Genomic DNA, 16,123 nt, shown 5'->3' with positions numbered 1-16,123 from the left:
GAATGACTACAGATTAGTTATCTCACTGTATAATCAAACAAACCCTTACTTCATAAATTTGTTTATTTTTTCTATCCCATGGTAGGATGCCTGTTACAGTAATATCAGTGATATAAGCTATTCATTAAAATTAAACCATTTTAAAAAAAGAAAAAGGCACTCTCTCCCTTTTTACTTCTCAAACAAAAATCCTAGTAAGAAAAGCAGGACCTCTCCCCATTACCGGTAATAATAGAGAGAAACACGTACTGATTAGATTTGTGAAATTCTAGAAGCCTTGTTTTGGCAGTTTCAATATCCTTTTCACCAGCCTTTCCATCAGGATGTCTAGCAATCAGCAAATTGAACTAGTTCACATTTTTGTTTCTTCTCCTTCCCTCTAACTAAAGCACAATAAATAATCTCATGATCAGAGCACAGAATCTGCAAATGGGATCATCAGCTCCTTCCATAATTATAAAAGTTATAGGAGCAAGATATGCCCCTTGCAAAATCACAATCCCAAGATAGCCTCCATATAATTAATGCTAAAAGCACCATTTACTACCCCAGCTACTGTAGGACCAAGCATCTTGTTTCCACAGCCAAGAAAGTATATGACAGTAAAGAAGTCAGAATGCCTTCCTCTGATGAGCCCTGACTGAGTAGTCAAAAGAGATCTTAGCAGGGGATCATCCAAGAACATCTGCATCTACAAGCAAGATGGAAAATTCCCAAACACTTAAGAAAGTCTCGTGTCTATTGTTTGAATGTTTTTTTTTTCCATTTCTCATCAAAGCTTAAATTTTAGAGACATACAAGTCAATGCCCAAAGTCAAATATCCTTGGGGCCTTTGAGCAACTACAAAGAACCGGGCTCTAATTTGGAAGCTTATGTTTTCTTAGAAAACAAACCCATATTCATTTAACCAATCTATAACTTTTAGTGAGCACCTACAATGTGCATGTTCTGTTACTGTTCCCATCTGTCACCTGAAAGATGCTTTCACTACTTGGATCAGAAAAGAAGAAAAGCAGAGCTCCTGCAGAATTCATACAACCTCAGGACAGAGACACTTTGGGTATTCAAAGGAGTAAACTTTGACTCTTCTTTCAAAAGACATTTGTTGTTGCCCAAATCCTTCCTAATATCTAACCAAAATCCTTCATGTTACAATTTATTTTTTCCTGTTGTCTATATTGACAATAATTGTTTACCAACTTTCACAGGATTAATTCCAAGTCAACAAATAGTGATTGAATGCCCGTTATGTGCCAGAAACTACAAACCTTAAGGATTGGAAGTTGAATAATTATGGTCCTTGAGTTCTCAACCTATCAGCAAAAGACATGTATGCAACTAAATACTAAACTAGTACTATGACAAGCTGCAGTGGAAAAACAGAAAGGAGCTGGTCTTTTCTTGAAAGATCAGTAGAATTTGACCATGAAAAAAAAAAAAAAGAATATAAGAGCATTCCAAAGAAAAAGAGTCATAAGTAGAAGGTGATAGATGAGAAGAGAAAGGTAGATTGGGGTGCAATTATTACAGATAGTACAAAGACTTTGGATTCCAACTAATAGGTTTTAGGAAGTCAAAGAAATTTTTCAAGCCAGCATAGGGAAGTAACATAACCAGGGACTTGTTTTACATAAATCATTCTGGAGGCAGAGGAGAATGACTAGGAAGAGTAATTAGAGCCAAAGTGTTGGGAGGCTATTGCAAAAAGAGCAAAAGATTGTGTGAATATGGAGCTCTGCAGAAAATAGGATTGGAAAATTCATAAGACTTAGAGGTCAATTAAATGAATGGAGTAAAGAGGAGGAAACAGAAGAATGCTCTGAGGTATTTAGATTCAATAGCATGGTAGATAATGATGGTGGAATAAATGTGGGTAATGATTTTATTGGGAACATACTGAGTTTGAGGTACCCATTGGACAACCAATGAATGTCAGATGGACATTTGAATTCACTCACAAGAGCTGTCTAATTGAGAGTCATCAGACCATCACAGATGAGCTCATCCAAGGTAAAAATATATTTTACATATATATATATATATATATATATATATATATATATATATATATATTTACCTATAGAATAGTATAGGTAAAAAGGAAAAGTATAGGATAAAGGAGGAAGAACAGAACTTGAGGCCATCCACATTTAAAAGGAAGAAGAGGCATTATGGAAAAATTTTTTTAAAAAGACCAAGACAAGGAGGAGAAAAGTATGGGGACAGGAAGGCAACCAGTAGATTCAAGTCAAGTGAAAAGAAATCTTCAAGAATGAAGGAGATGCTAGATAACACAGGATGAGGCTACAGAGTTATTGGTTTCAGAAAGTATGGGACAATTAAATACAAAGAAAATTCAGTAAAATTTTGGAGGACATACAGATGGCCAGAAATCGAGATAGAAACAAACTGAAAAAAAAAAAAATCAGTAAAGGGGAAAAAACTGAGATAGTTTTGTTTTTCTTTGTTTTTACTATGTGGGAGGCAAAGTTAACAATGAAGTTAGAGAGCAAGATGAACTGAGGATCTTGAAGAATAAAAAGAACAAGTACAGGAAATAGAAAAAAGAACTGATTAGAAGTGAATGCATTATAGATTCAATGGGCATAGGTAATCAGAAATTTATAAGAAGAGCTGGATCAAAACAGATTCGAGATTTTCCCAAGAGTCCTCAGCAACCAGGAGGAAGCACATGGTTGGGCTGATCCAAGTTTAAGTGTTAAGGTGAGTATAGAAGAAATAGTCAGAGAATGAACGCATTTAGGGATCCAGGGAGGGTCATTAAACTGATCCAAGATGGGTGAGGAAATGGTGAGGGGAGAAAGAGGCAGGTAGCCTATAAAACAAAGCATAGGATGTCAGAAAACTAGAGGGAGTCTCTATTGAGTTTTGTCTTTAAAAAAAAGATGTTTTTAGAGCAGTTTTAGGTTTACAACAAAATTCAGAGGAAGGTATGGAGATTTGCCACATATGCAAGCCTCTCCCATTTTCAACATTTCTCACTAGAATGGTGCGATTTTTACCAAGAATGAATCTACTTTGACACATCATAATCACCCAAAGCCCATAGTTTACTTTAAGGCAACTCTTGGTGTTGTACATTCTATAGGTTTAGACAAAAGTATAATGGTATATCCATTATTATCCATATTATAATATAGAGGGTTTTTTTTACTGCCCTAAAAATTCCCTGTGCTCTACCTGTTCAAATCTCCTGTCCCTACCCCAACCCCATCCCCAACCCATCTGCCATCCCTTGATACTACTGATTATTTTACTGTCTCCAAAGTTTTGCCTATTTCAGAATGTCACGTAGTTGGAATCATAGTTCGAAGATTGGCTTTTTTCACATAGTAATATGCATTTAAGTTTTGTCCATATCTCTTCGTGGCTTGATATCATCATTTATTTTTAATACAGAATATTCCATTGCCTGGATGTACTATAGTTTATTTATCCATTCACCTACTGAAGGACATCTTGATTCTTCCAAATTTTGGCAATTATGAACAAAGCTGCTTTAAACATCCATGGACATGTTTCTGTGTAGACCTAAATCCAGCCTAACTGCTGAATCTTGCATTAAGAGTATGCTCAGTTTGTAAGAAACAGCCAAACTGTCTTCCAAAGTGTCTCTCTGCTGTGTTTTATCACAAGCTTCATGGATGTAGGCAATGGCAGCAATGATTGGTACTCAGGAAGCAGAGTTTTTTAAAAATTTCAGAGTGGAGCATTTCTAAGGCACTAGTGGTTCAAAGAAGTACCATATTTGGTAGCATAGGTTGGAGAGGGCTCCTCAAAGCATAGTTTTTACTATAGTTTAAAAAAAAAGTTACTAGGGTTCACTTCTAGGTATTTTATAATTTTTATATATTAAAACATTAAAGCACAACTTTAGCAGAAAATGTGAAGTCTTTGGAACCTTGAGGCACTGGAATTTGTAACACTTCCTATTGGCTGGAACCTCTGCCGGCCAGTTTTAATACCCTCTTCTGAGCTCTGAAGAAAAGATACTGAGCCACCTTAAGTTGGGTTTTCCATTACTTGGAACACAATTCCTAGCCAAGATTACAAAAAATAAAACAAACAAAAAACCCAGCTTAAGCAAGAAGGGGATTTATTGGCTTATATCACAAGAACAGTCCAGTAGTAGTTTCAGGCTTAAGTGTTGGTTTGATTCAAGGGCTCAAAGATATTGTCAAGGACATGTTTCTTCTTTGTCTTTCCTGGTATCATCTCCACTATGAGGCTGGCTCCTTATGTGGTGTGTTACATTATATCCTACACCACCCAGAAGGAAAATAAAACTTCTTTTCCCATAAGAAACAATTCCAATAAAAATTCCGGGAAAAAAAAGTTCTTCTCTAATCTCACTATCCTAAGATAGATCACATGTCAAGTCCTGCCATGTGGCCAGGAGTACAATTATCCTGAGTAGTTATATCTAGAAGTGGAGTTAGTGTCCCACAAAAGCCAAGAGCGACATATGGTCAATAGAGCAAAAATCAGGGTACTTAATAAGAGAAGGAGAAATGTGCACAGATACATTTCATATTGTCTATTTTCTTTTAGGTTTATAGGTAATATTCTTCCCTGAATTAGGATTCTGTAATGTCCAGCAAAGATAGAGACAAGAAAATAAATTTAGACAAGATAATACCACCTACTATAATGTTCCATTGTTGTTAGAAAATAGTTTCCATTATGTCCTCTTTCCTGTGTATGAACTCAGGTTCAAATCACATCTCTGTTGACGGGAGAAGTTTCTTTGGCAGCAGCAGCAAACTATTCTGTAAATTATCATTTTTAAGGGTAGTCCAATTTCCCATCTCTGTCTCAAGAAATCCCTTTTTCCTTTATTCTAGGAAAAGGTATTATTGTCTTGAGGCATAAAGTAAATTCTTTTTAGTATGAAAATACAATCCTCCTTTTCTTTATCAGAATGTCAGAAACAAATGCCTAGCACTTGAGCCTATTGCAGACTTTTGCCTGTAAGTGCATTTACCTTTATTTTATCTTATGGCAGGAGCACATCTAATTTGGCATTCTTTTCTACATAGTTTTTCCTGGAGGGAGATCTAGTTTGATTTATGATGAACACTTAATTAGTAAGTTAATTTCACTTCCTATATACAGTTTGCAGCTGTCCTATTAGAGTAAGGGGGAGATGCCACGGTGAATTCTGTAAGTCTGCTGGTTATTTCAGTCACTCAAGGAGATATTTACTGTGTTCCCAAAATTATGTTGGCATTAAAGTGCAGTGCACTGGCCATGACCTCCAGGAGTTCATCTAGCTGGGAAGACAGTCATGAGCTTATAAAACAATTAAAATAAGTCAATCAGAGAAAGACAATTATCATATGATCTCACTGATCTGAGGAATCTGAGAAACAAGACAGAGGATCATAGGGGAAGCGAGAAGAAAAATGAAACAAGATGAAGCCAGAGAGGGAGACAAACCATGAGAGACTTAATCTCAGGAAACAAACTGAGGATTGCTGGAGGGGAGGGGGGTGGCAGGGATGGGGTGGCTGGGCGGTGGAGATTGGGAAGAGTCTGTGCTATGGTGAGCGCTGTGAATTGTGTAAGACTGATGAATCACAGACCTGCATCCCTGAAATAAATTATACATTATATGTTAATAAAAGAAAGAGAGAGGAAGACAGGCAGGCAGAGCAGAGCAAAATTAGAGATCAGAAGTAGTACTACAGAGAGTAAGGGTCACAGGAGACAGTGCAAGGGTGAACGTGGGAGAAATGAAGGTATGGTCACTTGAGGCTGAGGAAGAGCCCTAGAAAAAGAGGACTTGAGTTGGAGCTTACAGAATATTTAGATAGATAGAGAATAGACATTGGGGCACAGAGGGATGGTTGGGAGATGAAAAGGAGATTTAACATTGTAAAGACAGATATGAATCCATCCTTCCAAAGAGGAAGGATTGAGTTGGAGAACAGAGGGAATGACTACACTGAGCTGACCAGCTACGAAGCAATAGGCAGTAGCAAGAGCAACAGGCACCTTCCTTCATCAAAAAGCATTGCAATGAAAGACAAGAGTTCAGACTTGATCTTGGTTCCCAATCTTGTAACCATGTGAACAGTAAGGTTGAATCTGAGGTCAGAGCGGGGCATCCAGTGGAAATCCTCTTGTAAACAGTTGTAGGGATGCATTCAAGCCAAATCTGGATATGATGTAATCCGAAGTTGACTTCTGGATCTGCAGAATTACTGCCAGCTGGCTGCATGGTTTCTCTCAGTAATTTCATTCATCTCTCAATCATGTGATTGGATTTTTCAGACTCTAATTATAGGATCACTCTCCTTCTAGAAGCCCTTTTGATAGAGATGTCCAACCAGAATATATAAGTAAAATAATGCTAACTATGGCCTTACTGACCTACAGGAAATACAGCGATTTTTTTGAAGAACCTAATATCCATCCTGGGAGAATATATTGTTGATATATTACTGTGTGTAGGTAACATGACTTGTTGCTCATTTAACGTGAAAAAAAAATCCACCCAGTCCCAGCACACATACTTTCATACACATATCACCAAATTCTAAATCTAGGTGGCCTCAAACTTAGGGAACATTAATCTAAGGTTTTGACTTAAAATACAGATTCACTTGTTCTGGTGGAGGCCTGCAATTACATTATTAGTAATGATCTTGTAGCAGAAGAATATTCTTTGGAAAAATACTACCTTAACGCCCATGTATTAGTTAAACTCTCTTAACCCATGTGCCTAGTTTTAGGTGTTCAATAAATATTTACTGTATTGAATCAATGTATTTACAGCCCTAATAGCAACAAAACACAATTCTTAGCTACCTAAACATATCAAGCCTTCCAAGGGAAAACTATCATTTGACTGATCCCGTAAGAGAAGATAGCAAGGTGCCAAATACATGAACTTCACTTGAAGTCAGCCAATCTGGAGTTTATCGCTACTTTCTTGACAAGTCGTGCCCCCAACCAAATAAATTATTTTTCTTCATTCTTCCATTTACCACACCAGCAGCTCAATGGGGTAGGCAATTGAAGATGAAGAAGTAAAAACGTATTCAATAAAATTCAATGTAAATATGAATTGTACTGTATTTATTTTTTTTTTAATTTACTACAAATGAGATCTCTAGATCATAAGCTCCTCCCTACATGATTCTGGGCCTTAAATGCTGAGCCAAGTTCTGAAGATAGTTTTTGAATCCTTGCTGATCTTTGCTCATTCTTTAATATTACTGAGACATAGTTATTGATTTATTAATTGAATGCATTAATTTTTAAGATGAAACTCTGGCAATTTAAATTAAATGGTATTTGACTTATTATAAATGATTTTCAATACATTTTTTAAGCCCAGAAATCATCAAAGGCTCCAAAATAAACACAACTGAGAAATTCATGGGAATTTCATATGAAGGCTTTGCTTTAAAGTTAGGTAATATAAACTAATAAAACAAAGAATCCACAAATGACTGTTCACATTTTGTCCTTTCAAAATATATTTTTAAAGGTATTTACTTAACTCTTTGCTTGCTCATGCTCTTTTTCCTTCCACCCAAAGCACATTAATCAAAAATAGTTGTTTGTAGATCTCTAAACATATTTTAAAACTTCCAAAACTGATTATTTAAGTCATTTTTATGCAGAATTTTATCGAGAACAATGAAGTCTGAAGACTTACTTGTAAAAGAACATGTTATACTGCTATTTTAGTAGCATAACTGATAACCAGGTATTATTTCCCCAGTGGACAGTAACTTTCTGAATACTGGGCACAATGTATAAATACACTAAGCGATGGAAATTTATCTAAATGGTGCATCCTAGAAGTGTTCCAACACCCATGCCTATTTATGAATTTACTCTCTTCTTAGGCATCTCCATCTGAGTAGCTACTTTAAATTTTTAGTTGAATTCAGTTAACACAGCAAGCAGATATTAAAGTACAGTTTATGAAAATACATGGAAGCTTATATATTCCCAACATGAAAGATCTTATGATTGCTAAAGAAAATATAATCCTTTAAGAGATTTTAGTTATTTCCTAGATGTCTTTTTTCTCCAAACATTAGACGAAGTTACATTGTTTACAAAAATTTATTCATACAAATTTTACACACTTTATATAACAGTTATCAAAGTCCTAGTTATAGATATCATGTGTGTAATAATACTTGGTTAAGATGTTTTTTATAATCAGTTGCACACAAAATAAGAGCTCCAAGACTAACACCTACCTAAATTATCACTATATCATAAATCTGCTCCAGGTTAGTAAGGCTCTTGGCATTTCTAAAAAGTATACAAAAGATTAAACTGGGTGATCACTGTAAATGCTTGCAACTAGCCACAGGAACACTAAATTAGACTTCATAAATAAAAGGTTAACTAGAGCCCTATTTCACCACTAACAGCTGACACAAATACAGAAAACTCTGCCCATTATCGAAGAAACAAATAATTAAGACTAAAATGCAAGCCGATGTGTTGCAGCATTGTAGGGCCACTAAATAGCCATCTGTGATTCGTGGCGATTTAAAAGGCGAAGAAAGGCACTAAAGCTGCAAACTGCATCCCGTGTCACATTGCCTGAGGAGACTGCAGAATTAAAGAAAGATTGATCCCATACACAGGACTCAGGCATAGATCGAATGCCTCTGTGCTTTCACTGTTTGCAATGTGATCTCCTGGCAGCATCCATCCCGCCTGGGAATGCAAATCCAATTCTGTTTTCTTTGATTTATGACTTCATACCGAATCAAATCCGTAAAGGAAAAGGAAAGGTCCTTTAAACTTTACAAGCTAATGTTTAATCTTTTCTTGTTCTCTTTTTCTTTTTCTCCGAAAGAATCTGTGCCTGAATTTGGGGAGTTTGGCTGGTTTGCCTGTTGTAGCTTGATCTGGTTGCTGGGTGTAGGTTCTTTTGTTTATAGAGATTACTCACATGTTCAAGGAATTGATAGGAAACAGACAGACATGCCTTCTGTAGCCAAGAAAGGATACAAGGGGGAGGTTCTCAGGGTCTGTTGGAGCTTGCTTACCTCACTCTTGACCACAAATATAAGATAGTACTCATACATATGAAGATGAGGTTTAAATGATTTATCAGTTAGTAAAACTGAGCAAAGTGTGAACACTACACATTCTAATATGACAAAGGTTGGTTTTATGAAATAAATTTTACTAAGCAATAAGCCATAATGTAGAAAAATACATTTTACCTACAAACTCAATAAACAAGAAACAAAGGGTTCATATTTAGAGCATAATTACTTAGTGGTAATTACACAGGGATTCCTAAACTTTACAATAGGTACTTGCACCAAACAACAAAAAGCATTCACAAGTTTAAGAGAAGTGAGTGAAAAATGTAAACGGTACTTCAACAGTGCAAGAGGGTGAGAAAGAGTCTTCAGAAAATCACAAAAGAAAAGTGTGACTCCTACAGAGCTGGGTTCAAAGGGGAGCATCCTGGTCATTTCACAAGATGAGAAATATTGACAGCACTGGAGAAAAACACATTGTACTTTGCATCCATTTCCAATATCCAGCGCCCAAAGTCAGTCAGGCAGGGGACCTACAGTGGGACTCAGCTTACCCTCAGCGTCCCAGACCTGGGGCAGCTCCAAACCAGTCCCTCTCCAGGGTCCTCCTCTGACTGCCTTATGCTCTGCCTCTTCCAATATACCTACATTTCCTTCACTCTGTTCCATTTGCCCTAACCTTGGGATATCGAGTTTCCTGCAAGTACAGAGAAGGGAGATTTTTCTACCAAGTCTCCCTTTTCTGTACAACCCACCAACACTTCCCCCAGGGAGTGATGTGAATTCTGGGGAGAAGCACAATTTGGATTGAGCTGTTGTTTTTATCAGGAGAATTTCCTTCTGGGCTGAGAGTCTGAAGAGAGACAAGTACACATAAAAGTAGAATCAAAGAAAGCAGAAGTACTGGAATTGCCATCCAGCGAGGGGACAAAAGGGGACAGTCCTAGTTGAGTTCAGCTGGGACTGTAGCAGCCTGCCCCAGAGACTCTCTAGGAAAGAATGCCCTTCAGCAATTCTCCCAAATCATTACCTCCAAATCTCCCTGGAGCAGGGCATCATTATGTACAGTAGCAAATGGTCAGTATTAATATCTTCAGGCCTGTCGTGGATAAAAATACTATCCTTTTAATTCCATTTTACAAAAATAGGAGTAATATTCAAAACAATGATTGTCTATTTTTCTACTTATTTTATATAAAAACATAAACAGCTCAGGCGAATTTTCAATCCTTGTGCACACTCTGTATGAACTGCTGTCTTTTATACCTATATATATTCGTAATATATATATTTGTAATATATATATATTAATAATTGGTCCACAAAGTATATCTGTGCATTCTCTAGTGCTTTGTAAAAAGAAAAAACAATATTATTATCAAAATATTCATTTAATGGCTTTACTTCATACATAAATACATGTTTGGATAGAACACATGAGCGATGACTGTTCAGTCAGTTGGGAAAGTGACTTTTCATTGTGTCAGGATTGTATACACAAGGTAGCTGATAACTCATCGCTACAAATACGCTATTCGGCGTCCTTTGTTTTTAACCCTTTGTTTATACCTTTTCCCTAGGACGGCCGCCAAGTATTTCTTGACAGCCATTTGTTTCCGGTAGCGACTGTAGCTGTCGGTGAAGATTCCGTCTGAGTGGCGCTTGGAGAGAGGCTCCGAGTCGTCCTCTGCGCCGCCGCCTAGGCTCCCACTGCAAGGAAAGGGGTCGGGAAGAGGGTGGCGGGGCGGGAGACACAGATTCAATAGCTGCGGGGAGCAGGTGGGCCCCACCCCACGCGGGAGCCTTCAGGGAAGGCACAGCTCTCATCGCCCACCGCGCCGCCTTCCTCTGCCAGTAAGCAGCTGGAGGGGAGGGCTGTGATGTAAACCCCTCATCCCGCCCTCCCCACCGAGGCTTTCCTGGCACTAAATCCTTACAGAAGGGACCCGGGATGAGGTCCGGGCCAAGGGCAGGCGTGCTTCACGCCCACCCTCTCTCCAGATGCTGCTCCTTGAGATTTGACCAACAGCGCTTTTGCGCTAAATTGTCCTGTTCATCCCTCCGACCCCCCACCCCCACCCCCGCCAAAGAAAATAACCAAAAAGCCCCAAGAGCCACGTTGGCTGCTGCCTGGGAGTTTAACATCGATCCTGCAATTCCTAGTCAGACATGGGCACTCCTCCCTTCCGCACGCTAAGTTGAAACACGTGATGATAATAATATAAGTCGACAGGCTGTAGGCAATATTTTTCATCACATGAATTATTCATTGCGAAAAATGTAATCTGTTTCCCCATGGGCTTTATTAAAATGTTGCCTTCTGCTCAGAGATGCTCCACGCAAGCCCTGTGCTCTGGGTTTGTCTGGCACGCGCAAGAACTGTTTGTTTCCCCGACCAAATTTGAGGATTTGTTGGTTTCTATATGAATTTACAGAAAAAGAAATGTTTTGTTTTGTTTTGTTTTGTTTTTAAGTCACCCTTAGAAATTATAGCAAATCGTCCCGCGAAGCTCGAAGGTTTTCAGTCACTCGGGGCGGACGGAGGTGAGGCGGGGAGGGAAGAAGGCTATTTGGTTTTTCTTCGTTTTTAAATTCAAAACGGATCAAACTCCCCAGTTTCTCTGCCTTCTCCTTGCCTTTTGCCGCTCATAACTGTCTGGCCAAACTTAAGGTGCTCGACGAGAACCTCCGCCAGGGACCGCCGGCTGGCCCCGAAGACCCCGCGGCGCAGACGCACCCTCGGGCCCACGCGCACGCACGGACGCAGAAGCGGCACCGCCCACCCCGCGCGCGCTCGCACGGACACCCACCCCGGAGCGCGCGCTGTCCTGCGGCGCTTAACTCTTTCGCAAACTCTTACCCCAGGCCCTTGGCCATGAGTGTCTGCAGGTATTTCCTGGCGGACAGCTGGTCCAGTACTTTGCGGTAGGCCTTGTTAAGGATCTCTTGGGCGACATCTCTAACGGGGAGGCAAAGCGAGCGCCCAGGGTCACTGACTGTCCCCAAGAGGCAGCCCCAGGTCCTCAGCTAGGCACGCACGCGCCTCGGCGCTCCGGATGGCTGACGGGACACGCCCCGGAGGCACAGAACTCGCGGATTACTCTTTTGGGATGTTCCCGCGACTGACTGTTAGGAACGGGAGTCCCTGCTGCCCTCCGGGGATGCCAGGCATGGAGTCTGGATGGGGCGCGCACTCCCGGCCACTCCTTGGGCAACAGATCTTTGGGTCCCACGCGACCCTCATAGCCACACAGACCGGCCCGCTACTAACTTTTTGTCGCTCTCACGGGTATCAGCCAGAGAGAAGAGAGGCTTGGGGGTTTTTATGAAAAACAGCCTATTCGGTGGGCCACCACCCTTCTCCTCCCGCCCCCTCAGTCCCGGGCCGTAGCGGAGGCCACGCGTGGTACCTCTTCTCCGCCGGGTAGTAGAGCGCGTAGGCGTCGCGCAGCGCGGAGGCGGGGCTTCCGAGGCCAGGAGGGTCGGAGTCATAGAAGTCCTGCAGCGGGTTTCCGTCCTCGTCGTACACCTCGTCCTCCGGCCTGCCGGGGTAGCCCGGGGGCAGAAGGAGTGGTCAGTACAGGTCTCTCCCCGGCTCTGCCAGGACCCCGAGAAAGGGGCTTGCACTGATTTTCCTTCATTCTAAAGATTCCTCCCACGGAGAATTGCCACTTCTTCCGGCATGGGGGAGGGGGTAGAGGTAAGGCGAAAGAAAGTACACCCAAGAGAAATTCCCTATCCCTCCTAATTGCTCTCCGACTGGTCCTCTCGCGGATAAAGGGTCAGCCTTCAGGGCCCTAGGAAGCCCAGACGTCTGTGCCGACACCCTACACCTCCCCACAGAAAAGGATCTTACCTCCCCCACCCTCCACGGGCCTGACTCCTGAGCCACCCCAAACAAGCAGCCACGGGCGGGGACGAGAAAGGTCTTCAGAGACAAGACTCTGGCCAACGCGAAGACCCGATAGGGGAGGCCCAGAGCAAAACAGAAGAAGGGTGGATGGGTGGGGTGTGCCGCGGCCGACTCCGCCAGCCACCCCCACCCAGCCTCTGAGCCCAGGGGAGCCCTTCCCCGCGCAGATGTAGGTCACGGAGAACCTCCGACTTCTATTTTGGGCGGGAGAGGATCTGGCAGGAACATGAGTAATAGATGCCCCTAAACTTAGCCTGTTTGGCCGTGGCTCATTCTGTGGCATGTCGGCGCACTCTGGTGCTCCTCGCCCAAGGAAAGTGCCAGGCACTCAGGTCTTTTAAAATTGCTGGGAGTGAAATAGGGCTTTTAGGTCCGCTAAAAAAAAATAGTTCGCGCTAATCTGTTAGGGATGTTGGGTCGGCGGAAAGGGAAAGGGTCAACAGGAGACCGAGAGCCAACAGGAACACCGCGGTCTTGAAGTCGCCCTTGCCTAGCGCCTCTATCCTTGATACAGGACGGGGAGAGATGAGCTAAAACGCAAAACCTCCTCGCTTTGGGCCGTTGGAGAGACTCGGAACGCGGCCAGGACAAGTAGCGCTCTCTAGTAGGGTTTAGAGTCGTACTTCGTTATTCTGCTCGCCTTTCCCCAATCCGTGGAGAGGTAAGGATAAGGAAAGCACATCCCTCCGTCCGCCCCACACCCAGCCCTTCCTCGGGGACGCGCCTCCTCTATAGCCCAGCTTCCCAGAGTCCCCGGGTCTTTCTGGCCACTCTTATCCCTGCCCCGTGCCCAGATGCTGGAATGCTAATACTGAAGTCAGAACACATCTCTCCGGTCAGCGGCCGCTAACGGCGACCTTTCCTGGGCACGGCTTGGAGAAGCAGCTTAGCCGGCAGAAGGCGCGCTCCTAGCTGCTGGGAGTCCGGAGCAAGGCGAAGCGCCCAAGCTGCGCTGCAAAGGGAGCTTCCACTCTCCGGCGACCACCCCGGGACTTTGGGGTTGCCTAAGGAACCTGGCAGTGCCAACCGATTGAAACCAGGGGTTAAGAAAAAAGCCAGGTTACTCCAACCTCGGGCTAGCAAGGTTGTCCTGGTCCTACCTGCCTGCCGGCTTTCTCTCCCTCCTTCCTTTCATGCGTTTCATCCGTTTCTCCCCCTTCCCAAGACTCATTCTTGTCCTTCCTTCTCTCAAAACGCTTTTCCTCAACCATACCCGGCCAACAGTCCCCCTCCCCAAGACAGTTTGAGACTCAAATTGCAGTTGGAAAACGTATCACTTGAGAGAAAGCTCTTCCAGGGGAAAGAATTCGAATTGAAGTGAAAGGGAGATCAGAGGAGAGAGAGGGAGACCCCGCCCCGAGAGTCCAGAACAAGCTGTAACAAAGCGAAGTCCACGGGAGCTTCACGCTCAAGCCTCTCCAACCTGGCTGCGGGCACCAGAGAAGTAGTTCTCCTAACTCAAGCTAAGAATAGGGAAAAGAAGTCAATCTCCCGGCCGGGCCCTGCCCCCTACCGCGGGCGGGGCTGGGGGAGGGGAGGTTTCTCCAGCCCGCTGAAGCTCCCTTGCTCTACCCGGGGTCCTTGGCGGCAGCGGGCTGGGGGAGGGGCGCTGAGCCGCAGTGGAGCCTGCCCCGACCTTGCACGGAGCCGGGGCCAAGGACCCAAGGCCGGACCTAGGCTTACAGCGACGTACTGGGAGCCAGTGGGGAGACCATCATAGCCGGGACCGCGGAACTGCAGGAGGACAACCACGAAGAAGTGTTAGGGGAAGCTAAGCCTCAGCTCAGCCCAGGCGGCCAGCACCTACCTGATTCCAGGGAACCGGAGTCCTGCGGCGGCAGGTGAGCAGTAGACACTGCTGTGCATTATTATCCCATAGACCAGGAGGGCCAGCCTCGCTCCGCTACACATGGCCATTCTGCGCAGAAGGGGAAAGAGGGCATACAGCTGTCAGAACGCCCCTGCCCTTTCACCCGCCAACCCCAAGAAACTCCCCGAACTAGGGGAGGGACAGAGCAAAGCACCGGTTGAAAACCGCTGAATGACAGCCCGTGCGCGCCCTGCCACTTCCCTCTCGCTATAGTTAGAAAAACATATATATGTATATACCTAGTGCCCGCTTAACTCGCCAAACCTGGTGCGGAGGAAAGCTAATTCGTCCCCTGATGCTGGTGAAAGAATCAGCAGTCAAACAAGTCGTTTGATTTGGTAAGATATTTTCCCCCTTACCATTCAACTCTTACCACTGCTAGGAGAGGGTTTGTTGCCAAGTAGGACGGCGGGCAAAGGGCTCCTCCAAGTTTCTGCGCTGGAGTCACAACCCAAGAGGCATCACCGTCTGGCGTTAGTGTCTGAGAAGCCGCAGGAAAGAGCAGGAGCAGCAGGAGGAGCTGGAGGACTTGTTTGCTGAGGCCGGTATTCTGTTCAAAAGTTTGCAGACGCACGGAACTAGGAGGAAGCGTGACACCGAGGCAAGGGGGCGAGGAGAGAGATGGGGAAGGAAGAAAGAGGAGGCGAGGAGCTGAAGTGGGGGTTGGAGACAAAGGGGTCTAAGTCCACCAGGAGAAAAAACTAAGTGATTAAGGAAAAGAGGTAAAGTCAAAGAAGTAGAGAAGGAAGAGGGAGGGCCCCGGGCTCGGCAGGCGTCTGTTGCAACCGCCTGGTCAGGCAGTTGTGCAAGTCGGCAGCGCCTTCTCTGCTGTGAGGTCCCCCTGGCTGCGTCTGAAGCTGCGGCTTCTGCTGCTGGTGCTGCCGGTGGTTACAGAGGTGACCGGCCCTCTGCTCCTATTTATATGTGCAGTTACCAGAAATCTATCTGAACGTGGATTTAGAAGAGCCTTCTTTGTCAACATCTGTCTGCCTATGGCCTTTAAGTACAGAATATTTTGTTGCACTGTTGCGCTCCGATTTTTATTCATGGAATGACTTCCTTTTTTTTTTCCCCAGTCACGTAATGATCGGGTATCAGAAAAAGACGTCAGCATCCTAGTCCCTCAAGGAACATATTAACTATTCTGTGCTGTCCTCTTGGATGATAAGATCCGGAGTCATCGACTTCTCATAAACACCTTTCACTCATACAATCCAATTTTTAAGAAGTGCAATTATTTTGATGGTTTTCAGTTTTAGCCATTTCTCAAGAATGGGTAAAGAATT

At 43.3% G+C, this 16,123-nt stretch overlaps 1 protein-coding gene across 1 annotated transcript; it reads right to left on the bottom strand.

The window, feature by feature from the left end:
• Positions 1-7,565: 7,565 nt before the first annotated feature.
• On the bottom strand, positions 7,566-15,835 carry ADCYAP1 (adenylate cyclase activating polypeptide 1). The gene is given in 6 exon segments (XM_059140384.1): positions 7,566-10,764; positions 11,915-12,013; positions 12,465-12,596; positions 14,775-14,885; positions 15,197-15,488; positions 15,687-15,835. Coding segments are annotated over 6 exon segments (957 nt in total). The 5' UTR covers positions 15,820-15,835; the 3' UTR covers positions 7,566-10,574.
• Between the last annotated feature and the right edge of the window lie 288 nt (positions 15,836-16,123).

Source organism: Mustela lutreola, chromosome 11 (genome assembly GCF_030435805.1).
Source record: "Mustela lutreola isolate mMusLut2 chromosome 11, mMusLut2.pri, whole genome shotgun sequence".
Classification (NCBI taxonomy): Eukaryota; Metazoa; Chordata; class Mammalia; order Carnivora; family Mustelidae; genus Mustela; species Mustela lutreola.
Note: the sequence above shows the minus strand (reverse complement) of the source record. Positions and strands in the feature narration are given on the sequence as shown.